A 27,183-nucleotide genomic window follows, 5' to 3' on the forward strand; every position below is an offset into this window, starting at 1 on the left:
TGGTGCAGGTGATAATAAATGCACCAAATTGGCTGGAAACAGTGAAGCTGGTTACAATCACCCTGGAAATCTGCTTGGCAGTATCTATTAAAGCTAAACATACACTTGTCTTAAATTCCATTCCTTGGTACATACTCAAGAGACATGAGTGCTTATGTCCACAAAAAGACACATGTGTATATTTGTGAATGTGTGCATGCATACATTATGGATAAACTACACAAAAGATGTTGAATGAGAGAAGCGTAAAAGAGTACATAAGGGACAAGCATTGTGGTGCAGTAGGTTAAGTCACCACTGGGGGCATTCACATCCCATACTATACTGGAGTGCTGGTTTGAGTCCTAACTGTTCTGCTTCCAATCCAACTCCTTGCTAATGTGCCTGGAATCCCTGCCATCCATATAAGAGACCCAGATGGAGTTCCAGGATCCTAGCTTCAGACATGTCCCACTCTGGCTGTTGCAGGCATTGGGGAAATAAACCGACAGATGGAACTTCTTTCTTTCTTTCTTTCTCTCTTTCTTTCTCTCTTTCTTTCTTTCTCTTTCTCTCTCTCTGCTTCTCCCTCTGTCACTCTGCCTTTCAAATAAATAATTAAATCTTCTTTAAAACGAATAGATATGATTCCATATTCATGAAGATCCAAAACAGATAAAACAAATCCATGCTGGGGGGCAGGGAAGGCATTACTGACTGCAAGGAATCATAAGGTACCTTCTGGGGTGTTGGAAATGTTTATACATATTTTGATATGGCTGATAGGTACCCTGTGTAGACATAAGTCAATATTCATTAGACTGTACACTTAAGAGTCATGTACTTTATTGTATTAAAGTTATACGTTAATTATCACAATCTGGCTACACAAAGGAATTAACACCTAGAATGATGAATAGTTAGTTCTACCTGGCCACTAGGTATTAAAATGATCCGATTTTTGTTGAGTACTACTTAATAGGGTTGTACTGAGCCAAACAAATCTTGATGCTTACTTCTATAAGAATATATAGAAAAATAAGCTATCATTCTATTCTTTCTCTACATGAGGATTATTCATTTGCTTTGTATAATGTGTAGAAAATGTGCAAAACATTTTATGTAAATACTGCTATTTTTTGTTAGAGACGAAAAAGTCCCAGGAGATAAAGAAGTAACTTATATCCAAATGCTCACAATGGAGCCAAAAATGATGACATAATTTTTAAACAATTTTTAAAAGACAGGTGCTCTCTCCCAAAGGGAGCTTTAATACCACAGATATGATTGTACTTTTTGTTTCTATATAGTAATTTAATTTTGAAGTACCTGCGAAAAGTGAATGCAAAAATCTGGTAAACAGAATACAGTAACTAGTAGTTTCTAATCCTAAGTGTCAAGTGCACTTTTCTTAAATATTCAAGGCTTTGATCATAAAGTTGGAAGGAAAAAAATCTTTACATGACTCTCAAATTTGCTTCAATGGAACCTACATGAAATTTTGATTCATTTACTCACAAATCTTAGCCTGAAAGAACTCCGTTTTCTATTTTAATTTTTAAGAAATTAATTTTAATTGTGGTGAAATGCTTTTTAAAAGGCATGACTTAAGCAGGTTATAAACTATCAACAATACTCAAAGTATATATAGCTATGAGGAAGACTCATAACAGGACAAGAAGGAAATTTTGTGATCAACCAAAAAAAAACATTAGCTACCCACAGCATTCTGAATGAAGAGGGGGACTCTCAGTTTTTGGAACGTCAGAGGGTAAAAGGCATATTCTTGAAGATTGCAGTATCTGACACTACTGCATTCTTGTCTCACTCTCAAGTTTTTTCCCTTTGGGAGCCTTTTCTCTTTCACCCTATCAAGTACACTACCAAGAACAAACAAGTACCTTTTGTAGGAGTCAGTACATTAACCAAAGGCCAATAAATATGAAAATTTGCTCAATAAATAAACCCATATAGCAAAGAAAGCATGTCATGCAGGGTCTGGATTCCCTCCACATAGGCAGCTTTTGTACTAACCAGTCCCTACTGGCCTTCTGGCTTTGCACAGACATTCATTTGTATGGGTTTCCTTTTCCACTATACTGTTGGAAAAACGGAAGACTGAAGGTAGGTTTTGTATTCTTCAAGAGAGCAATGGTCAAAACAGCTGTCTACTAAACTGAAGTTACTCATGTTCATACTATCATTTTTTCTTGGCTAATCCTCCATCTGCAGCGCCAGCACCCCAGGTTCTAGTCCTGGTTGGGGTGCCGGGTACTAGTCCCAGTTGCTCCTCTTCCAGTCCAGCTCTCCGCTGTGGCCTGGGAGGGCCCAAGTGCTTGGGTCTCTGCACCAGCATGGGAGACCGGGAGGAAGTACCCAGCTCTTGGCTTTGGATCGGTGCAGCACCAGCCGTAGCGGCCATTAGGGGAGTAAACCAACGGAAGGAAGACCTTTCTCTCTCTCTCACTGTCTATAACTCTCTCTCTCTTACTGTCTAACTTTGCCTGGCAAAAAAATTTTTTAAAAAAGGATACTTATGATCAAAGTTGTACCATATCCGGAAGAGCCAAGCACTCTCTGCTTTGGTAGTTCTCCTTTCATTTTCAGGAACACCCTGTAGACAGGTAATATATAAATCAGTATATACACAAAGATACAACCACATTTATTTAAAACTATCAAAAATAGAATAAGAATTCTTTCCAATGTGGATAATATTAGAAATCTAATAGTATGGTGCCAGCTCTGTGGTATAGCGGGTTAAGCTGCCGCCTGCAGTGCTGGCATACCATATGGGTGCAGGTTTGAATCCCAGCTGCTCCACTTCTGGTACAGCTCCCTGCTGGTGCTCCTGGGAAAGCAGCAGAGGATGGCCCAAGTACTTGAGCTCCTGCACCCACACAGGAGACCCTGAAGAAGCTCCTGGCTCCTAGCTTCAGATTGGCCCGGCTCCGACTGCTGTGGCCATTTGGGGAGTGAACCAGTGGATGGAAGATCTCTCTCTCTCTCTCTCTCTCTCTCTCTCTCTCTCTCTCTGTGGGTGTGGGTGTGGGTGTGGGTGTGGGTGTGGGTCTGTAACTCTGTCTTTCAAATAAATAAATAAATCTTAAAAAAAGAAATGTAGTAGCATGTATTTTGCAGCTTTGGAATAAGAAACTGAAATATTCTTCTGAATACCTCTATTACTCAGGTGGCTTGATAATTTGTGACTGTACTGTCATTTTAAAAAATCTGTGCATAGTAATTCACCTCCTAAATCTGAAAGAGTTCATTCTTCCAGGCACTGTAAATAGAAAACATCACATCAACATCCTTGAGAGTTGTCATGAGTATCAAAAGTAGCCAGCTTTTTCAAAGTTGCTACAATGTTCTTAGAACACTAGCAAAATGAAAACAAGTAGGGAAATTTAGTAAGGCTGACTGGTTAGGAGGGAAAACTAACATAGTAAGCAGGCATCTTTTAAAATAGCTTCCAAGAGTAAAACTATGTCCCTATTTGTAATAGGGTGTAGTCAGTAATGCAGTTCTGTGTTTTGGTTCCAGTTCCAGCTCATTAACATGAGTTTATACACATCCTTTTCCCTCTCTGGACCCAAATTTCTTCAGGTATAAAACCTAAGGTTTAGAGACTTCTCAAGGCTGTTCCTAACACCAATGTTCACTAACAATGAATAGCTCCACAAATAGTACAGAGTTTAGATGATGGATTTGGCCCCTTCCTGTCCCTCCTAGTCCTCGAAATAAATGACTCTTTACCCTCAACATGTATCCATACACAGGCAACATAAAAACATCTGAGCACACTGTATAGGCTTACAAGAGCTCCAAAACACCTGAATTGTCGATTTTCTTTCACATCACTGGGCGTAGTTTGTGTGTCTGCACTGCTGGAAAAGCAGTTTATCAATAGCTCTCACAGTGGCCTCACCACATGAACACCTGATACCCATACCCCCCCTTCCATACTTACTATAATGTTCCTCTGTGCTTCCTAGTGGACATGCAAAATTATTGAGTAAACAGAATAACCAACACATTTAAACAGTTCTGAAGGCAAGCAAAAATTGGTATGTTTTTCTGTATGTTACAACTGGTACCCATATACCTGGCTCTCTCTCTGTCACTCCATTTCTCCCCTGTGGCGACAGAGGTGGTAGAGTTTTATACAGACAGTGGTCAAGCATTTGTCTTGTGACCTCTGTGGTGATTTGATTCTTGTTTTGGTACAGGAGTGGAGGCACTGAGGAACCAGTTCCCCTTGGACTCTATTCCTGCAGCATGGCATAACGGGAACTTACCCTGCCTGGGTGGTTTGTACAAGCTTTCAAGCCCATGAAATTCTACTTTAAGCTTCTGACCACAAAAGAGGCATGTACTTACTATATCACATATACACAAATTTACTCATCACTCAAAAGCTGACAAAATTAGCACTTAGGAAATGAACCCGATAAACATGTTTTTAAAACATACCCTAAAGACACATATACTGGAGCTAGCTTCAGTTAAGACAAAGAATTGTGTTTTGAAAGTGTTTTGAGACACTTTCCATTTTCAAAAAGCTACTTTGTGTGTGGGGCTCAGAAGTCAGTAAAAAAAGGGGGATGGAAAATACCAGAAAAGGGTTGTCAGTTGAGAGAGGCAGCCAGTTACACTAAAGTCAGTCCAACAGGCTCAGGTTCACTGAGAAACAGAGACGTGGAAGGAAGGAAGGAAGCAAGGAAATGTGGCCAACACTGAGGCCCAGAGTAAGAAAGTGTGTTCCCCTAGTACAAGCAGGGAAGACTGGGTCAAGCTTCTAGGCAGTTCTCAAGGGCAGCTGCTGGTCATCCAAATTGAAAGTTATACAGGAAGAGCAGCTGGAGTGAGGCTTACATCAGAGACAAGGCTTCATGCGCACACCAAAGTGGAAAAAGGCTCCTGGTGCCAGAGCAGTCACTTGAAAACCCAGAAGCACTTAACAGACTACTCTCCTCTGGGGCAAAGGCCAGGGTGGTGCACAGATAGGAAAGGTATCACCTTTGATATCCACATGCCACCTAAAATTTGGTTCTGTCTGTATGGCGCAGTGACAAATGCCAGGAATGATGTAAGCTAAAAGCTGAGGCAAACAGCTTAGGATCTAAACAGTAGTGTGAAGTCTACTGTAGAATGTTTTCTTTCCAAATGACCGCACATTCAACAGAAATGCCAGGGATAACACAAATGCATATTTACCAAATGTTCCTGGTCTGAATCAACACCAACCCTAAAGGAAAAAACACAAAGAGCAAATGAGATTTTGAAACCATGAAAAGGTCTACCTACAAAAGTATACTTGTCCAGCAACTACCATTCCCAACACAAAAGCTATGTGGAACAGTTAATAGCTTCTTGCTTCTCTGCTATTGTCGAAGTAAATTTTTGGCTCCTGCTACGTTCCTTAGCAACAGCTTGGATTCTAAGGTAAGCAGAGTATACTAATGATCCTCTTGCTGAAATCCCACTACTGGTTTCAGAAAAACAACATTTTCTTCCCTGAATTTAAGTCTACTTTAAGCAGACTCAGGGAGAACACTGCCCCTACTGCTGAATAAGAATGACTACGTAGATCTAAAATCAAGGCTGCCACAATGGAATTCTGGGAGGGTGCTGCATGTTTTTGGACCTCGGCGCTCTCATGGCAAAATTCTGTTATGACAACTGAAGAGAGGGTCCAATTACAATTTTCTCATTGAATAACAGACAGACATTAGTCTTGGTTCTTCAAAATTTTTAAAAATGTATAATTAAATTCCTGTTTTCCATAGCCCAGGAAAGAACTTAATTAAGAAGTTCTCAAGCTGGCGCCGCGGCTCACTAGGCTAATCCTCCGCCTTGCGGCGCTGGCACACCGGGTTCTAGTCCCGGTCGGGGCACCGATCCTGTCCCGGTTGCCCCTCTTCCAGGCCAGCTCTCTGCTGTGGCCAGGGAGTGCAGTGGAGGATGGCTCAAGTCCTTGGGCCCTGCACCCCATGGGAGACCAGGAGAAGCGCCTGGCTCCTGCCATCGGATCAGCGCGGTGCGCCGGCCGCAGCGCGCCTACCGCGGCGGCCATTGGAGGGTGAACCAACGGCAAAAGGAAGACCTTTCTCTCTGTCTCTCTCTCACTGTCCACTCTGCCTGTCAAAAATTAAAAAAAAAAAGAATAAGTTCTCTTTGGATCTGGGATTGTGGTGAAGCAGGTTAAGCTGCCACCTACAAGCCAGCATCCCATATTAGAGTGCTGGTTTGAATCCCAGCAACTCTGATTCCACTCTAGCTCCCTGCAAATGTGCCTGGGAAATCAGCAGAAGATGGCACAAGTACCTGGGCCCCTGCCATTCACATGAGAGACCTGGATGGAGTCCCAGGCTCCTGGCTTCGACTTGGCCCAGCCCCAGTTGTTGTGGCCATTAAGGGAATGAACAAGCAGATGGAAGATTTCTTTCTCTCCCTCTCTTTCTCTGTTGTTCTGCCTTTCAAATAACAAACAAATCTCTTTTTAAAAGGGAGGGGATAGTGTGGCACATCAGGTTAAGTCACCACATACAATGTCAGCATCCTTATCAGAGTGCTGGTTTGGGTCCCAGCTGCACTGCTTCCAGTCCAGCTCTCTGCTGATGCTCCTGGGAAAGCAGCAGCAGATGGCCCTACTGTTGGGCCCCTATCATCCAAATGGGAGACCCAGATGGAGTTCCTGGCTCCTGGCATCAGCCTGGAACTGAGAGTTCCCAGTCCTGGCCATTGTGGCCATTTAGGGAGTGAACCAGTGAATAGAAGAACTCTTTGTCTTTCCTCTGTCGCTCTTTCAAATAAACAAAATAAATGTTTAAAAAGAGAATTAAAATTTAAAAGTTCTCTTTGACACCTTTGTGGCCCCTAAACACAGGAATCATCAACTGTTCTTTCTTCCTCTGTTTCTCAGATGTTTTCTCTCCTGGCCATCCCAGGCACTTCAGGGCAGGGACTCATTCTGACTCACAAAGTCAGTTGCTTCAGGTTCTCCTAGCTGCCCAGCTCCCAAAGACCTAGCTTCTAAAGCACAGAACTCACTGGGTTCCTCCCTTGACAACACTCTGAGGGTTGTTTACATCCCATAGGGCCAGATCTGTAGGTCTTTATGTGGCACTCAAGACTCTGTATAAACGAGAGCCTCCCTTCACTGCAACACACCTTGGTACACTCACTTCTCCAAATTCTCTCTACATTCCTTATACTAGCCATATTCATCCACCCCTCTCCTCAAACCTGTCCTCCCCTGAGCCTCCATGCTTTTGGGCTGCTGTTCCCTCAGCTGACATGAGCTTGCCTTTAATTTTCTGTCCTACTTGTTTTTCAAGTTCCAATATTTCTATGTCGCATCAAGCAGAATCATTTTGTCCTCTGTGCTTTCACAGCACTTCCTAGAGTTCTTTCTTAAAATGCTTAGTACAGTAGAGTTATTTACCTGTCAGTCTCCCCAAAAAGACTGTGAGCTCCTTGAGGGTAAAGGCCATGTCTCAATTCATCTCTGTATCCCCAGAGTCTAGCACAGTACCTGACACACAATAGGTGCTCAAAAGTTTATCTATTAAGTTAAGTACTGCAGACAACACAGAAAAAACAGCAGCATGAGAAGCTGTACCAGTAGCATCCCAGAATACAATTAACACCACAGGGGGAAAACTGGAAGACAAGGGAATCACAGTCAGGTATTTGGAAACAGAAGGCCATGACCAGATTCGTAATCCAAAGACAGGCTCGTTTTTTTCTTTGTTAAAATGGCCAAGAAGCTGTTTAATATCTTCTTAGTCACATTAAATGCTAACATCATCTATGCATCTCAAGTGACATCTAGTGGCCTTGCAGAAAGCACACTTGTAATACTTAGATGGAACATTATCGGAAGCCAGTGCAATTGAATAACATTTATAGAGCACTTATTATTTGCCAGGCACTGTACTAGGCACAGGGCATAGACATGAATTAAACATGGCCCCTGTACTCCAGGAGCTCAGAGACTAGTGAGGGAAACGGACAGAACTACAGCATAATCCCTAAGGACTCACTATCAGAGAGTACTGTGTTCAAATCTGGACTCAACTGGCTTTGGCTGTGAGAACTCAGCCAAGTTACGCAGCCCTATGAATTGCAATCCCATCACCTAGAAAATGGGGGTAATATCCACCAGAGTTGCTACAAGGACTAAATGAGAAAAGGTATTGAAATATTGTAGGTGGCCGGCGTTGTGGTGTAGCAGGTAAAGCTGCCACCTTCAATGTCAGCATCCCACGTGGGCACTGGTTCCAGTCCCAGCTGCTCCACTTCCAATCCAGCTCTCTGCTATGGCCTGGGAAAGCAGAAGATGGCCCAAGTCCTTGAGCCCCTGCTCCCACATGGGGGACCTAGAAGAAGCTCCTGGTTCCTGGCTTCAGATCAGCCCAGCTCCAGTTGTTGCAGCCATCTGAGGAGTGAACCAGTAGAGGGAAAACCTCTCCTCTCTCTCTGCCTCTCTATAATTCTACCTTTCAAATAAATAATCTTTTAAAAAAGTATCGTAAGAATGTCTGATACATTATTAATGAACTCTAAGTGGAAGCTCTTAAAACATTATTATTACAAGGCTGAATGAGATCAGTGCTATAATAGACCCAATGTCACATAAACAGTAAAGCGGTTCTGGGAGAAAATAATTGGGGAACACAGTGGTTAAGACGCTGCTTGGTACATCTGCATCCCAAAGAGTGCATTGGCTGGAATCCTGGCTCTGCTTCTAATTCTAGCTTCTTGCTAATGTGAGCCCCCAGAGGCAGCAGGTGATGTGTCAAAGCAGTTGGGTCTCTGTCACCCACATGGGAGATTTGGATTGAATTCCAGGATCCTTGCTTTGGTCTGGCCCAGATCCAGCTACTGTGGGCATTTGGAGTGAACCAGTAGGTAGAAGATCTCTATCTGTCTCTGTCTGTCTCCCCTTCTCTTTCTGCCTTTCAAATAAAATCAAAGTAAATCAATGTTTTAAAAAAAAAAGGAGGAGGAGGAGGAGGCAGCACTTAGCCGTGTCATCTTCTAGGCCAAGGGAAAATAGGAACAAAGGCTTGAAGACAGATAAATGCAAAGACTACATGCTAAATGACAGGAAGCCAAATGTGACTGTCACAAATTATGTGAAAGGATGTAGGGGAGCCAGAGCTTTGGTGTAGCAGGTAAAGCCATTGCCTGCACTGCCAGCAACCCATATGGGCACCAGTTCGGGTCCTGGCTGCTCTACTTCCAATCCAGCTCTCTGCTATGGCCTGGGAAAGCAGTACAAGATGGCCCAAGTCCTTGGGCCCCTGCACCCACATGGGAGACCCAGAAGGAGCTCCTGGCTCCTGGCTTCAGATTGGCACAGCTCTGGCCATTGGGGCCAACTGGGGAGTGAACCAGCAGATGGAAGACCTCTCGCTCTCTCTGCCTCATCTCTGTGTAACTCTTTCAAATAAATAAATAAATCTTAAAAAAAAGGATGCAGGAACAGGTGGCTGGTTCTAATCCATTGAGGAGCCACTGGCCACACAACAATGAGAATGATCCTCTCACACTGTAATTTAATCTTGTTACTCCCTTGTTTTAAAATCCTCCAAGATTTCCAATTATGTTTTCAAATCCAAACCCCTTGTCATATCTTTCTGAACCCTATGGTAAGGGTTCCACAAACGATACTCCACGAGCACATTTGGTATCCCTCCTGTTTTGGTAAATAGGGTTTTGTTGGGACACAGTCACTTTAGCTGGTTTACGTACTGTCTATGGCTGCTTTCATACTAGAGTTGAGTAATTAAGACAGAGAGTCTATGGCCTGCAATGCCTGAAAGATTTACTATCAGTCCCTTTACAGGAAAAGTTTGTAGACCCTGTGGTCTTGCCCACCTCATTTTCTACCTATCTTTCAATCACTGTATTACTCCAGCCACGTGAACTATATGCATTAAAGGGGCCAAGTTTGTTCTTGCCTTAGGGCCTTTGCACTTACTTTTCCCTCTGCCTGGAATACTGTTCTTTCTCATTGTTTACCTGGCAATATTGTCACTTGCACAGACTGAGCTCAAATGTAACCTCTCAGAGACACTTTCCTTGCCTCCTCATGTAAAATACACCGCTATCGCCAGTCACTATCAAAGTTCCTTATCTGACTGCCATCACAGCAATCAATATTATCTATTCATTTTATCAAAAGCTGTCATGTTCTTTCATTTGTTTACTGGCTTACTGTCATTTTCCACTAAAGTACAGTCTAGGAGAACAGGAACCTTTTCTCTTCCTACTACCACTGCCTTTTTCTAGAGCTCGGTTTCTTAACCTTAGCATTACTGACATTTGGGCCCTGATAATTCTTTATGGGCAGGTGGGGAATGTGCTGTGTACTACAGAATGTTTAACAGCGTCCATGGCCTGGGTCTCTACCCACTAGATACCAGTAGCAGGCCCTGCTCCCAGTTATGACAATGAAAAATGTCTCCAGACAACTGCCAATGTCCCGTGAGGGGAAAACAACTACCCTCATCTGAGTTGGAACCTAGAACAGTATCCGGTACATGGCTGGTATAAATTGTTGTCAAATGAACAAATACAAAGTACAGTTGAGATGCTGTACTTTACAGAAATTAGTTCACTGAATCCTTACAACAACTATAGGAAGTAGGTGCTAAGAAACACATATTACAGATGGGGAAACTGAGGCTTTAAAAGGTTAAAGATCACAGCAAGTGAAGGAGTAAGAACTCAAAGCAAAATCTGTCTACGTGAATCATAAGCCTTCAGGCCTTATCATAATCCTCAAAATTGTACTAGACAAACTTTAGGGGAGAGAAGGGAATCTTAAAATACAGCCTCTGTTTGCAGAGGGCCCCTGAACTCCAATAAAACACTAAAACTCAAGAAGTAATCTAAGACTATAAAGCAATGTATATAATTAAGCGCCAACAATGTTACAGGACAGGCAAGACAGGCCAAAGAGCTTTCAAAGCTTCTGATATAGATTATGTATGTGAGTAGTTAGAGCCTTATCTTGTGTTGTTCTTTTGGAGGAGGATCAGGGTGAATATGGGTATTTTGTTTGATATTTATGGAGGGCAATTTGGGAAGAAAAATGATTCTACTTAAACACAGAAGACTCCATTGAAGACTTTTACTTTTCCTCAATCATCTTTAATTTTGTTCTCCTTAGTAGAGTAAGGAAGAATCTTCATTTCTAGACTATTGGGAAAAGAAAAGGGCTCAGTCCTTCTAAAACTGACCACCCTTATTTCTTGATGCAACTCAGTGTAGAAGAAATCCAGTGAAAAGTGGAGGTCCTTTTGTCCACCATGTAATTATTTACATAACCTTGAACAACTAAGAATCTTTCTAAGCCTATTTTTTCACTTGCAAAATGGAGTTTATTGTGATTAGATAAATAAGTAAAAAGCACTTAGCACAATGCCCAGCACATAATAGGTGTTCAATAAATGCCAGGTCCTTCTTGAAGTAATATATTAGGGTTATCAGAACATAATTTTTGATCAGGTTTTTCTATTATACAACAACAGCACATAAGTTATAAGAAAGGGATTTCATTAGTAAAGAAAGAGAAAGACAGTAACAACAACATTCAAAATATGATTTTGGGCTAGCTAGGCTTTAGAACATTAAAAGAAAGGCATAATAGAATGGGAAAAAATGGAGGACAGATTCTACAAAATGTGTAATCTGTTTTCTCTAATGAACCTGATGTATTCTGGAAGCTGGGTAGCTTTTCACATCTACGAAGTTTCAGCCAAACACAGAACTAAAAGCTACAAAGGCTTTAGCAACATTGGCTGCTGTATCCATGGAAACAAATGCAGAACTCTTGAGATACAACAGAGCTTTCAAATTGAATACATTAGCTAGTACACATCTAAGACTAAGACCTCAGGATCATGGCCTTGTATTTTTAGGTTAGAAATAGTGCTGATCATAAAGATGAGAAAGAATGTAACAACATCTAATGTTGATTAAGGTTGGAAAAAATTGGATTGCCTTATATGCTATAGATGGAGGAAAAAATTTTTCATCCAACCTGATGATATGGATCAAAAGCCGTAAATATAGACATATCCTTCAGACCAAGTAATTGCACTTCTAGGAATGCTCCTTAGGGAAACAATCAAACAAGGACACAGTAGTATGTACATTTAAGAATGTTCACATTGCTAATGGTAGCAGCAGCAGCAAAGTCCTCAGATGATACTGGTAATAGCAAAATCCTAGAAACAATATGAAAGTTCAACAACAGGGATTTGTTTAACTAAATCAAGAAAAAGATGTAAAAATATTTACTAATGAAAATGTCCATCATATATCACAAAAATCAGTCCACAACAGAGCCTTTAGTGCTGCCCATTTTTGTTAAAAATAATATAATGCATAGCAAGTGGTCTGGAAAGATACCCCTCAAACTGTTAACAACAGTTTGTTATTTTTCTTTTGAATTTTTCATTTTTTGAACTACATGTCACACACTTTTTAAAAGAAAAAATAATTGCAGATTCCAAAGCTTCAGAAGGCCAAAGCTGAAAAATTTCCTCATGACTAAAAGAAAAATAAACCAAATGCAAAGTTAATACTACAGTGAGGTCCACAGTTACCACTTACCTGATATGCAAGCACGACAGCATTGCGGTAGTGCCGCCACCAAATACCCACACAGTAAAAAACACTATCAGAAGTGTGGTGCTGAACATCATTTGGCGAGCATATGTGGCAGTATCACGAATGGCCAAAGCAAACGCCATTGCCCCACGGAGGCCTACAATGGAATGGAAGAAGTGTTTTTTTCTAGTAACTCATTACCAATGCAGGCTTTATAAATTCAGAGTAATAAATCACATTCTAAAATCTTAAAAGCATGAGAACAAATACATAATAAATACCAGGGTACTTCAAAAACTTTATGGAAATGGAACTATAATATCTTATCTTTAAAATCCACACATAGTTTTTTCATAATATGAATCTTTTATGAACTTTTTGAGGACCTCTTGTATTAACATGCTTGAATGCACATACAAAGGATTTAATATATGATACTGGCATCATTTTTACAAATCTTTAACTTTTATTTTTAAATTAACATAAAATTTGCTTTTTATGACATCTCTATGAGTTTTGACAAATGCACTGAGATGTGTGACCCTGATCATTATGAAGACCCCCACTCCCAATTCCTCTGTGCTATCCATTTTGAGTTCAATAGCTTCATCACCACCTCCCCTCTCAAAGCTCTGGCAGATCACAGATCACAGATCTGTTCTCTACTGCTATGATTTTGTCTCTCTGAGACTGTCATAAAAAAGGAATCATATATTATGTAACCTTTGGGCACTGGCTTCTTTCACTCAGCACAGTGCCTCTGAGACTCAGCCATGTTGTGTGTATCAATAGTTTGTTCTTCTCAGAATGAATGGTATTCCATGGCATGGTCAAGTGAGTTGTATCCAGGTTTTGGCAATTATGAATAGAATTGCTATAAACATTGACTTACAAGGTTTTGTGTGAAAAAACATTCATCTTTATTTTCCTCACTTTATGTGACATATTTCTAAACCAAGGATATAGATCCAGCATATGAAAAAATTCCCATAGGAATGAGACACTATAAAAAGAACTTTTATTTCAGGGTGCAATTTCAATGCTTTAAGGACTCTTATGCTACCAGCATAACATTTCAGCTTGAAATCAAGCTCGCATATGAATTGTGAAGGGCTTCTTGGGGTGGGGAAGAGACAAAAGTTATAACTTACCAGCAAACATCATCATATGCTGAAAATTTGATCCAATCTTACTTCTTCTACCCAAATTAAGTAAGAGGGATAAGGGGTAAATATTGGCAGCTCTTCCCAAGAAAATAGCAATCTAAAATTATTAATAGGTTAAGGATCATTTCTTTTTTACCATTAATATCTCTTAGACTCTAAATTCAAGATGGTAAAAGACTATTTTAGGGAGCCCAGTTTTTACCAAACAGTTGCTTGGTTCCATTGTCTAACAGAGCACTGTACCACAGAACCTTCTACAGTAGAAATTTTCTATATCTGCACTGTCCAATATGGCGAGCACCTGAAATGTAGCCAGTGTGAAGGAGGAACTGAAGTTTTAATATATTTTCATTGTAATTGATTTATAGTAAACAATCATATGTGGCTAGTTGCTACCAACTTAGACAACACAGTTCTAACATGGAAAATTCATCAGAGGAAGAGAAACATGTTTAAGCAGAGCTTCTTTACCATATTTTTAAAAGACTCATTCATTGATACACTCATTTGAAAGAGCAATGGAAAGAGATGGAGACAGAAAGAAACAGTGAGCTCGTCCATATACTGGTTCACTCACTGAATGGCCACAAAAGCCAGATCTGGGCCAGGCCAAAGCCAGGAACTCCATCCTGGTCTCCCACATGGGTGGCATGAGCCCAAGGACCTGGGCAGTATTCCACTGCCTATTCAGGAGCATTAGTAGGAAGCTGGAGTAGAAGTAGAGTAGCTGGGACTGCAACTGGCATTCTGATATATATGAGATGCTGGTGTCACAAGGGGCAGCTTAACCTGCTGAGCCACAATGCTGACCTATCTTTACCATGTTTTTAAGATTGACTACAATAGGTTAATTCACGGTCATTGTCAGTGTTGACAGAATGAGGAAAAAGACTAGCTAAACTTCCCCTTCCTCCCTCAGAACAAAGGAAAGGAGCACATTGACCACATCATAACACTGAAATTCCTGCTAGTCCTAATATGTCCCAATTAAGTCTACACTTCCAACCTGCTCCAAAGGAAAGGCTTAATGTGCACTCAGATTGGTTTTAACTAGAAACCTTTCCTCCAGTTGCTAGCTATAGATAATTTTTTTTTTACAACTACATCTTTAATTTTATGGTTCATAACACAGTTTCCACCCCATTTCCTGAAAGGAACATAAAGGAAAATGTCATATTAAAAACAAAACAAGGATGAGGAAATAGTGCTGGCCTAAGGAACTTGGGAAAAGGGTAGGGTCTGTAAGCTGAAAGGCAACAGGAACTGCCACCAAGCATTGTATGCTCATCCATAAAGTTGCTTCCTGTGGGAGTGCTGGTTCACAATTCTGATACTGTTATCCAAGTTTACTGGAACTGAACAATTAAGTAAATGTATGGCAGATGGCAGGAGCCAGGTTTCTTGCTGTTGAAATGGGAGTTTACAGATCAATTAAGGGAAGAGGCTGTGTAGACAGTGATATGAATTCATGCTTAGCTTAATAGTGATATAGATGGTTACACAGAGAAACATGATAGATGTATGCACATCTATGAGTTAGTACATCCATACAGATTTAGTTAGTATATACATATATATTTCCTTGCTCTGTCTGCCAAGGGGGCACTTCGGCTTCCACCTTGGTACACTCTCAGCTCATTCATTCTGGCAGAAGCCATGCTATGAGCTGCTCCATGGAAAGGCCCATGTGGGAGCCTCCATCCATCAGCTATGTCAGTGAGTTTATTCAGCCCCAGTCAAGGTTGAAGAGAAGCCGCTGCCAACAGTGTAACTGCAACCTTCTAGAGATAGATCCTGGAGACAGAATCACCCAGAGAGGCTGCTTCAGGATTCCTGACCCTTAGAAACTGTGTGAGATAATGCACCTTTGCTGTTTTAAGCAGCTAAGTTTTAGGGTAATTTGTTACAAAATAAATGATACACTTCCTTATGTCACTCTCAGCAGATGATCTCACCTACTACTTCACAAATAAAATAGGCCCCCTCAAGTAGGAGCTCCATCTACATACCCTATTCTCTCTTGTCACCGTGAAAGAGCCAGCCCTCCTCTTAGTGAAGGGCAATTCCTCTCCATATACTTTGGGCTATATCTCCTCCTGCCTCCTCTTGAAGCTTATGCTATTGACTTCTCACTTTCACATATTAAGTTTCTTTATTTCAATTGGTTTTAAAGACTCAATTTGCTCATATGAGTTAGTGGAGGGAAAGAGGGAGGGAATGAGAGAGCAAGCACAAGCATATATCTTTTTCTTTTAAAAAAATTATTTATTTACTTATTTTGAAGTCAGAGTTACAGAGGGAAGGAGAGACAGAGAAAAAGAGAGGTCTCAGGCCGGCGCTGTGGCTCAACAGGCTAATCCTCCACCTTGTGGCGCCGGCACACCAGGTTCTAGTCCCGGTCAGGGCACCGGATTCTGTCCCAGTTGCCCCTCTTCCAGGCCAGCTCTCTGCTGTGGCCCGGGAGTGCAGTGGAGGATGGCCCAAGTACTTGGGCCCTGCACCCCATGGGAGACCAGGATAAGCACCTGGCTCCTGCCTTCAGATCAGCGCGGTGCGCCGGCCGCAGCGCGCCTACCGCGGCGGCCATTGGAGGGTGAACCAACAGCAAAAAGGAAGACCTTTCTCTCTGTCTCTCTCTCACTGTCTACTCTGCCTGTCAAAAAGAAAAAAAGAAAAAAACAGAAAAAGAGAGGTCTTCCATCCGCTGGTTCACTCCCCAGTTAGCCACAACAGCTGGAGCTGCACTGATCTGAAGCCAGGAGCTTCTTCCAGAACTCCCACACAGGTGTAGGGGCCCAAGCACTTGGGCCATCTTCTACTGCTTTCCCAGGCCACAGCAAAGAGCTGGATCGGAAGTGGAGCAGCGGGGACTCAAAGTGGCGCCCAAATGAGATGCCGGCACTGCGGGCAGCCATGGCCTTAGCTGCTACGCCACAGCGCCTGCCCCCAAGCACACATCTGAATTCAACCTTTTCTCATCTTGTACCTACTTCCCTGTAGCATGATCTGCTAACTGTTCCCAGGAATCTATCATTTCCTTCTCTTTAGTAGAACAGGACAATTGTATCTTTTGGACTTGGCAGAGTCTCCTGACTTTTATGATATTTCAATTTGTCAACAATATTTGTGCAATAAACAAAAATAAAAATAGGGGCTGGTGCTGTGGCACAGGAGGTTAAAGCCTGGCCTGTAGTGCCGACATCCCATATGGGCACGGGTTCGAGTTAAAGCTGCTCCACTTCCAATCCACCTCACTGCTAATGTGCCTGGGGGAATCAGCAGAGGATGACCCAAGCACCCACAAGGCAGATCCAGAAGAAGTTCCTGACTCCTGGCTTTGGATCAGGTCAGCTCTAGCCATTGCAGTCATTTGGAGAGTGAACCAGTGGATGGAAGACCTCTCTCCCTCCTTCTCCCTCCCTCCCTCCCTCTTGCTCTCACTCTCCCTGTAACTTTCAAATAAATAAAATAAATCTTTTTAAAAAATAAATATAGATGGGGCCAGCGCTGTGCCATAACAGGTTAAACAACTACCTGCAGTGCCGGCATCCCATTTGGGCACTGGTTCAAGTCCCGGCTGCTCCGCTTCCTATCCAGCTCTCTGCTGGGGCCTGGGAAAGCAGAAGATGGCCCAAGTCCTTAGGCCTCTGCACCCATGTGGGAGACCTGGAAGAAGCTCCTGGCTTCTGGCTTCGAATTGTTGCAGCTCCAGCCATTGCAGCCAACTGGGGAGTGAACCAGTGGATGGAAGACCTCTCTCTCTCTCTGCCTCTCCTTTTCTTTCTGTGTAACTCTGACTTTTAAATAAATAAATAAATTTTTAAAAAAACATTCCATAAAAATAAAAATAAATAAATATAGAACAGAAAAAAAGTTGTGGGGCCAGTGTTGTGGCATAGCAGGTAAAGCCACTGCCTGCGATGCCAGCATCCCTTATGGGCACTGGTTCATGTCCCAGTTGCCCCATTTCTGATCCAGCTCCTTGAAAATGCACCTGGAAAATGCAGCAGAATACCCTGCAAGTGCTTGGCCCCCTGCTACCCATGTGAGAGATCCAAAAGAAGTTCCTGGTTCCTGACTCCAGCCTGACCCAACCCTGGCCATAGTGACCATCTGGGTAGGTGAACCAACAGACAGAAGATTTCTCTCTCTCTCTCCGCCTCCCTCCCTCTAATTCTGACTTTCAAATAAATAAATAAATCTTTTTTTAAAAAAATGTTGCAATCCTAGGGCCAGAGCTGTGGCGTAGCAGCTAAGGTCGTGGTTGCCTGCAGTGCTAGCATCCCATATGGGCGCCAGTTCGAGTCCCCGCTGCTCCACTTCCGATCCAGCTCTCTGTTACGGCCTGGGAATGCAGTACAAGATGGCCCAAGTCCTAGAGCCCCTACACCTGTGTGGGAGACCCGGAAGAAGCTTCTGGCTCCTGGCTTCGGATCGGCACAGCTCTGGCTGTAGCGGCCAACTGGAGAGTGAACCAGTGGATGGAGGACCTCTCTCTCTCTCTCTGCCTCTCCTTCTTTGTCTGTGTAACTCTTTCAAATAAATAAATCTTTTAAAAAAAGTTGCAATCCTTATCTGCCTTTCTCAAAGGAAATTTTATACATTTAAGTGTGTTCTTATCAACAATACCCACCCCAGACTACATGAAAATCTCAATTAAAAATAGTTTGAAAATAGAACACATGATAAAGGATACAAATGCTCCTACTACAAATGTTGGGTTAAAGACATGGTTCTGGAAGGTGAACAGTGTCAGTCCCATGTAGGAGAAGATGAAATTCTCTGCCAAGAAATTGAGAAGCTCAAACAACTGAAATGAAATTTTAAAAGATTAGTCCAGTAAATAAATTCCATTATATAATTTTAAAGCATGAGTATTATTAAGATAATGAAATACACATTTCAAATACATGACGTTCATGCATACACCAAAAAAATATGTAATTTGGAAGGAAGCAAATATAGATGGCATTTCCAGTCTCATAGAAAAAGCCTGGAATGTTATCACCCCCTGCCCCAATCAGCTTCTCTTCTCCAAACTCCCCTCTTCAGTCATTCTTCTCTTCCTCCTCCAAACCCTGATGACTTTTCTATTGGAATGTTCCTTGTGTCCCTGCCACTGGCCTAGTCTAGTCTTCATCACTTCCCCTAGAATGCTGCCAAACAACCCTAACTGGTATCCTGCCACCCACCATCTTCCACCCTGCCCATCCAATGCATCCCTAAAAATAGCAGTTTAAGGTATCTTTTTTTTTTTAAACAGGCAGAGTTAGACAGTGAGAAAGAGACAGAGAGAAAGGTCTTCCTTTTCCATTGGTTCACCCCCCAAATGGCCGCTACGGTCGGCGCACTGTGCCAATCCGAAGCCAAGAGCCATGTGCTTCCTCCTGGCCTCCCATGTGGGTGCAGGGCCCAAGCACTTGGGCCATCCTCCACTGCACTCCCGGGCCACAGCAGAGAGCTGGACTGGAAGAAGAGCAACCAGAACAAAACCAGCGCCCAATCCAGGACTAGAACCCAGGTTGCCGGTGCTGCAGGCGGAGGATTAGCCAAGTGAGCTGTGGCGCCGGCCAGGTACCTCCCTCTTTACTAGCTATAAATCTAGTTCAATTTCTATTATCCTGGCATAGAGAGTTTCATGACAACTCTTAATTTTAAAGTGGTATAACTGAAACACAGTTATATAACTTGCTTCTGGTTACACACCCAGCAATGGGCAGAGTCAAGATTTGAAATAATATATTTACTTCAGAGTCCCAGATTTAATTAATACCACAGGGGTTGGCAAACTTTTCCTGTGAGGGACCAGAGAGCAAAATATTTGGGGTTCTGCAGACCACAAGGTCTCTGTTACAATTCTGCTAGTATAGCACAAAAGCAGCTATAGACCATATATTTTTTAAAAATCAGTGTGGCTGTGTGCCCAGGAAACCTTATCAGTAGACACTGGAATGTGAATTTGCTTTAACTTTCATAGGTCACAAAATATTTTTTGATATTTTCCCAACTGTTTAAAACGTAAAAACCATTCTCAGTTGTCAGAATGGTGAGGGCTGGATTTGGCCCAGGAGATTCAAATTTCCCAAGCCCTGCTCTACTTCCTACAGCCATCTAAGTGTATTAATTCCCCGTAGGCCTTTCCAAGTCCTTCTCAACCGTCTAGGCACACCACCTTCTCTATGACAGGTCCCCCACTTTTCTGATGTCTTCCATTGCATACAATCTGAAGCATACACCATCTAAGTTCTTATGAGTTGTAGGCATCTTGTATCTACAAGCTTTCTACCACTAACAAGATTGGAAACTCTTATTCTGTTGGTTTTTATTCCCCACCCATACTATGTAGGAAAATAATGAATCATTCAGCTGGTTTTCTTCTCTATAAATAGTGCACTGAATTTACTGGTAAAAAGGATTTGTAACCCAAATTATATGCTTAAGGGGGGGAAAGCCTACTTTCTTTTGAGGTGTTGGGAAAGCAAAGGTCATTCACTATGTTTGTGGCTCAAGAAGAAAGAAATAAAGCAAAGGTACTGTTGTTCCTGCTTTAGCATTGGTCCTCTCTACGCTAATCTCACTATGTTCTAATTATCTGGCAAAACTTAAAGCTTCACAGTTCTCACTCTAACCATAAGCAAGTATTTATCTGCTTTTATTTCTTGAAAGCTATTTCCTTTACAATTCCCTCCAGGTACCCTACACATCGAATCACTCAGCACCATCTAAAGCCCAACCACTGTTGTAGTCTCCTGATGTTCCAGAACCAAAACAGCTTTGCATTGCTTGAATGAAGACTGAAGGAAGTTAATCATCTCTATATCACTCAGCAGAAAACTGAGTCACACCAGAAGTTAATCAATCTGTACAACATGACAATCGTTCTAACCAAAACTAAAGTGAACTTCCAAAACATTCCTCTTAGAAGTTATTAGATTAGGGAAACAGTATGCAAAAAGGAAGTTAGCTGACTGGTTATTGGAGCCACAATAATAATAGGTACTACATATTCTGCTGACCTATGTCCATTCTAAAAGTTGTCAACCTTCAACCTATCAGTTCCATTTATTTCTAGAGTCAAAAGAAGAGTCTTAAATAGATTAATGATTAATTCTGAGTAAAAAAGAAAGCCCCTCTATTTTGAAAGAAGGAAGTTTATTGTCAACTATAATTTTCTTACCTGTTTAGTTCTGTGCTGAGACTCCGTAGACAAGTTATTGTAAGTATAATGTGCTTGTGTGATGCCACAAAACAACACTGCAACCACACCTATAAATATAATGAGTTCCAAGTTTACGTAAAAGGATGATTCTCAACTTTTACACTGAGGCTTTTATTTACAGACACAAATTATATGCTTAGGATCAAAAGTTTCATTTGTGACTTCCTGTTGAGAAGAACCACATCTCATTGAAAATATTTTTTACATTCTAAAGTGGTAGCCTAAATCCCAAGCATAATATGTTCAAAATACTAAAGAAGTTGATCCATTTGTAGAAGAAGTGACTTGCAAAGTCACTCCTCATTAGGGTTTATGATCAGAAGGAGAAAGTAACCTACCTGTGAATCCCCATGCTTCAGCCAAGAGGAAGGTACTCCAGGACATCAAGAAGAACAAGCCTGTCTCCAACAACTGGAACTCCCGTAATTTGGTAAACTTTGTTACGTAAGACTGTTAAGGTTGGTAACAAGATCTTGTAATATGACAGTGTGAGCAGACAAAATAGTATAAATGAGGCAATCATAGAGGCAAAAGAAAGGTTCTCTGGCCTCTCTAACACAAAAGTCAGAGAACAAGGAGGCACCAAAGTATAAAAAACTTCTAAAGTGAACATCTTCCTGCAGTTTTCAGCCTTCCTTTTAGTGAGGAAGTCCTACAGTTTAGCCACGTCTATTGCTTTAAGGATGTCACTGTCACAGACCTTGCCAGAAACCATGCAGCAAGGACAGAGAGCCAGGAACAATCAGGCCCACAACATGCCAATTCTATTAATTTACGACTCAAAGGAAGACTTTTGCAATTTTAGCAATTTAAATTTATGAAAACATGTAATTTTCATGAGATTTGACATTTATTTGATCATCTATCATCTCCTGTGATGTAGAGCACTCATTCCATGATGAAGAAACTAAGGCACTTCATTCACTTACACTACTCTAAAAAGTATCTGTAGACAACAGTGGAAGGGGCCTATGCCAAAGGGTGACAAATCTCAGACCAGAATCTAGAACCACCTCAACAACTACATGTTGCAACAAAATGATAAATAAGATATACCTGTAGTTCCTATCCTCAAGGAATCTGTAATAAGGAAGAGATACTATCTGTTCTGTCTCCTTCATAACTCTTTCACTGCCCCTTTATGTCTCAGTTCATCATGAAAAGGTCATAAAAAAGTCTCTTCCAGCACAAAGAAGCAGTATACCAACCAAAGAGAAAATAGAAATATTAAAAAAGGTATTTTTATACTAAAACATATTTGTTTTATAAGAAAACAAATATAAAAACAAAAAAAATTGTTTTATAAAAAAACAAATAACATGTTATTTGTTTTACAAAAATGTATCTTTATAAGTTTTAGAGCTGGAAACTAGATACTATCTAGTGACACTCATCTTTCTGTCATCTCTGCCCTCCACTTTCCTACACTTGAGAGCCAAAGAGGTGAAGTGTCAGTTTCTATCATGTTTGCATCTGTCCCTATAACAGAAGCTCCAGGGAAGCAGAAGCCACATTTGTCTTGCTTATCTTTGATACTCACAGTCCACAGTACAGTATCTAGCATGTAGCAGGCAATGAATAAGTGCCTTCTGAATGAATACAAGAATGACTTGCCCAATATTTCTCATAGGTCATTAGTGGCAGTACCAGGACTTTAGCCCAGATTCTTGGTGTTCCCAACCTGAAGCTTTAGAGCACAAAGGTTAAGACTGGGAAAGCTGAGATGTCCTCTGATATATCCTAACCTGGAACCACGTTTTGTTCATTTGGTGGCATGGTTGTACATTTCATACTGGTCCTATTAAAAAAAGAACAGAAGATGGCCAGGCTGACCAGCAGCACTCAACACCCAAAGGCTTTTTGGAATATATCTACTGCTACATCGATTTAATTTACAGCCTTAAAATTCACCCTCAAGGGGATACTATGTCTAATTAGATTATTTTTTAAATTTAAGTTTTAGATTAACATATAACATTTGAACATTTTTAAAGGAGTACACTGCAACTTCTCAACACTACAAAAAGTTTACACTGATCTTACCAACTCTTATATTGAATGCTTTAGGGCACTGAGCTCTATGCAAAGCAATGAAGTCCTCTAATTTATTTACTGGTAAACATTATTGCTTAATATTTTCAAACCAAGCACTTGGTTATAAGGTTAATAATTACAATGCAATATCCATCAGGGAACTGGGAGAAACCACAGAATACAGCATTCAACTACTCAGTTAAGGAAAAGATTAACATAATAGCAGGATATTAAAGCTGTCACCACTCCAGTAGCAGCACCCATGGCAAAAGATCCACTGAAGATCCCAAGGAAAATCCCAATAGACTTAAACATGGCTGTGACATCAAAAGTGTGACTGTTGTCTCCAGCTGGCTGGTATGCCACTATTGAGCTACAAAAGAGAGAACATTCTTACTTCTAGAAGGAACTTTTACTTTAAAACATTAGCAGTATAGAGATCAAAAGAAGAAATCAGAGGAAGAAAAAAACCTCCAAAATCTATGGGTTTCAATTGCCAAAACAATGTCAAAAGGTGGTTTTCCATTAAACGACAATTTTAGGAGGTGAACCTTTTAAATTCCTCTCCTTGAAAGCAGAACCAAGATTTTCCCTCCAACCTCAATATACTGTACCACATTATTCTTTTATGATTCTGTCTAACAAATGTTAGTATTGAGTGCCTGAACACCCTAACATACTAATGGGAAAAACTAATTAAAAATCCTACTTGTTTCCAGCAGAGGTACAGATATAAAGATTATTAATTGTTCAATACTCACTTGATCACATTTTGGTTTTCCTATATGGGAAAAAAGATTACTGAAAGACCCTTTCTTTCCAACTTTCAGAATATCAGAATGAGCCATTTACCTAATATCTATTCACTCAAATGGACTTTTCTTTTTTTAACGATTTATTTATTTGAGAGGCAGAGTTACAGACAGAGAGGCAGAGACAGATCTCGTTCACTCCCCCAAATGGACACAATGGCCAAAGCTGGGTCACTCCAAAGCCAGAAGCCAGGATCTTCCTCCAGGTCCACCACAAGGGTGCAGGGGCCCAAGGACTTGGGCCATCTTCAACTGCCTTCCCAGGCCATTAGGACTCGAACCAGCACCCATATGGGATGCTAGTGCCACAGGTGGAAGCTTAACCTACTATGCCACAACGATGGCCCCTCAAATGGAATTGTTCAGGAGAAAGGATTCAAAAGGCCATACAAAGAATTAGAATCTCCTTAACAGTACTTTGAACACAGATGGATCCTCTACCCCAAACTTGGGACAGTAAGTCACTCTGAACCAGGCTATGAAAGGCAATTACAGAAGACACTCTCCATCTTGAACTCACAGTCCAAACGTGGTCTGAAAAAGCTTCTTTATAATGGTCAGCCTAGGAAATAGAAATAGCTGAGAAAATCACTGCTGCCAGCAGGTCTCTGCCAATAGTGCTTATCTTATGAAATCAGTTCTCATCTCAGTTAACTGAGATACCAACATTATAAAAAGTCCAGACTCCAAGACATCATACAAGCTGAGTCAAAGAAAAGGAAGAGGAAAAACATATTCTTAAAAAATATAATGGGGGTTGGCGTTGTGGCGTAGATTAGGCCTCCGCCTGTGGTGCCGGCATCCCATATGGGCACCAGTTCAATCCCAGCTGCTCCACTTTCAATCCAGCTCCCTGCTGATGGCCTGGGAAAGCAGCAGAAGACGGCCCAAGTGCTTGGGTTCTTGAACCCACATTGGAGACCCGGAAGTTCCTGACTTCAGATCAGCACAGTTCCAGCCATTGCAGTCATTTGGGGAGTGAACCAGCAGATGGAAGACCTCTCTCTCTGTCTCTCCCTCTCTCTGTCTGTAACTCTGTCAAATAAATAAGTAAATCTTCAAAAAAATAATTAATTCTCCCTGTGGTTTCTACAATGTTTCTCTAGTTCAGGGATTAAAAAAATCTGCTTGCTATATCATGTACAACAAGTTCTTTTCATGCCTCCAAGATTAAATTTAAAAACATCTAAAAGCAAACTAAAATTTCCTAATGTGTATCTATTTAATTGAAGTATAACACTGACATTAATTCCTGGTAATGACACCTAGAAATTTCTGAGACTCCATCTGAATTGAAAGTTTTAAATATTTGTGTTTAAATGTTCAAAATAACTAAATCCTTTTTGGACCAGCCATTTGACACCGTTTTGATAAATAGGAAGAAGCTTTTAATATTATGTTTTTTGTTGTTAAAACAACCTTCCTTCTCCCTGGCAACATTTTTCAAAATGCTGAGTGTAAAAAATATCTATGCCATGCCTCCTGAGGTTGATTCCCCTGGATCCGTTCATGTAAATTCAAGATTCACACTAATCATTATTTATTCTTTAATCACTAAAATGTATATGAAACATTAAAAATAATTTGGGCTAAGAAGAGATGAGAGAGGTTTGTTTTCTTCTATTTTAGGCCAATGCTTGCCTCTGCATTGAAATCTGAACTAATTTTTTCCACAGCGGACAACATTTTATCTTGAGGCAGCAATATTTTTATGATTTACAAATCCTGAAAGTAACACAACGTACTCTTTAGAGGGAAAATACCACTCTATCATTTCACTACCCCTATAGATCTTATTTTCTTTCTGAGTTTCCTCCCTCTCTTTTTTGTTACATGCATTCTGTTCCGTCCTCAATTGTAGTCCTAATGAACTTACAGCTTCAAATTCTACTTCTTATTACAGTCTCTATAAACATATTAAGATTTCAAAGTAATCCAACTAGATAAAGTATCATTAAGCCATTTCCCCAGGGTTAGACATTTAAAGGCTGATTCTAATATTCTGCTACTATAAATGACAATGTAGATGAACATCTTTGTGCTTTTTACATATTTTGAACTATTTCCTTATACTACATTTCTTTTTTTTTTAATTTTTGACAGGCAGAGTGGACAGTGAGAGAGAGAGACAGAGAGAAAGGTCTTCCTTTGCCGTTGGTTCACCCTCCAATGGCCGCCGCGGTAGGCGCGCTGCGGCCAGCGCACCGCGCTGATCCGATGGCAGGAGCCAGGTGCTTCTCCTGGTCTCCCATGGGGTGCAGGGCCCAAGGACTTGGGCCATCCTCCGCTGCACTCCCTGGCCACAGCAGAGAGCTGGCCTGGAAGAGGGGCAACCGGGACAGGATCGGTGCCCCGACCGGGACTAGAACCCGGTGTGCCGGCGCCGCAAGGCGGAGGATTAGCCTATTGAGCCGCGGCGCCGGCCTTACATTTCTTTTTTTAAAAGATTTATTTATTATAGGGCCGGCGCCGTGGCTTAACAGGCTAATCCTCCGCCTTGCGGTGCCAGCACACGGGGTTCTAGTCCCGGTTGGGGCGCCAGATTCTATCCCAGTTGCCCCTCTTCCAGGCCAGCTCTCTGCTATGGCCCAGGAAGACAGTGGAGGATGGCCCAAGTCCTTGGGCCCTGCACCCGCATGGGAGACCAGGAGAAGTACCTGGCTCCTGGCTTCAGATCAGCGAGATGCGCCGGCCATGGCGGCCATTGGAGGGTGAACCAACGGCAAAAAGGAAGACCTTTCTCTCTGTCTCTCTCTCACTATCCACTCTGCCTGTCAAAAAAAAAAAAGATTTATTTATTTGAAAATCAGAGTTACACAGAGAGAGAAGGAGAAGGGGAGAGAGGAGAGAGGAGAAAGAGGGGAGAGGGGGAGAGGGGGAGAGGGGGAGAGGGGGAGAGGGGGAGAGAGGGAGAGAGGGAGAGAGGGAGAGAGGGAGAGAGGGAGAGAGGGGAGAGGGGGGAGAGAGAGAGAGAGAGAGAGAGAGAGAGAGAGAGATCTTCCATCCACTGGTTCACTCCCCAATTGGCTGCAACGGCCAGAGCTTCCACCAGGACTCCCACGTGGGTGTAGGGGCCCAAGGACTCGGGCATCTTCTACTGCTTTCCCAAGCCATAAAGAGAGCGGGATCGGAAGTGGAGCAGTGGGGACTCAAACCGGCACCCATATGGGATTCCAGTGCTGCGGGCGGTGGCTTTAACCACTACACCACAGCGCCGACCCACTTGTACTACATTTCTAAAAATGGACTACTATCTTACTTATGGCTAGTTTCACATGTTGCTCAACTACTTTCAAAATGTTCTTAGTGTAGGGGTGGGGGGCAGGTGGGAGTAGTGTCATGA

The 27,183-nt window shown here is 41.8% G+C and overlaps 1 protein-coding gene across 2 annotated transcripts in view; it reads right to left on the minus strand.

Annotated features, from left to right (window-relative positions):
* SLC9A6 (solute carrier family 9 member A6) overlaps positions 1 to 27,183 on the minus strand; it is a 60,845-nt gene that overhangs the window by 11,758 nt on the left and 21,904 nt on the right. The window contains exons 7-15 of one of the 2 annotated variants that reach the window (XM_062183250.1): positions 23,260 to 23,401; positions 21,333 to 21,438; positions 20,953 to 21,041; positions 18,472 to 18,585; positions 13,761 to 13,872; positions 12,613 to 12,766; positions 7,427 to 7,516; positions 5,197 to 5,227; positions 2,514 to 2,593 (exon numbers count right to left, since the gene is read on the minus strand). In XM_062183250.1, the coding sequence (XP_062039234.1) occupies positions 2,514 to 2,593; positions 5,197 to 5,227; positions 7,427 to 7,516; positions 12,613 to 12,766; positions 13,761 to 13,872; positions 18,472 to 18,585; positions 20,953 to 21,041; positions 21,333 to 21,438; positions 23,260 to 23,401 (918 nt within the window). The remainder of the gene's footprint in view (positions 1 to 2,513; positions 2,594 to 5,196; positions 5,228 to 7,426; positions 7,517 to 12,612; positions 12,767 to 13,760; positions 13,873 to 18,471; positions 18,586 to 20,952; positions 21,042 to 21,332; positions 21,439 to 23,259; positions 23,402 to 27,183) is intronic. The other variant, XM_062183249.1, reaches the window with a different exon arrangement.

This window comes from Lepus europaeus, chromosome X (genome assembly GCF_033115175.1).
Source record: "Lepus europaeus isolate LE1 chromosome X, mLepTim1.pri, whole genome shotgun sequence".
In the NCBI taxonomy this organism is placed as follows: Eukaryota; Metazoa; Chordata; class Mammalia; order Lagomorpha; family Leporidae; genus Lepus; species Lepus europaeus.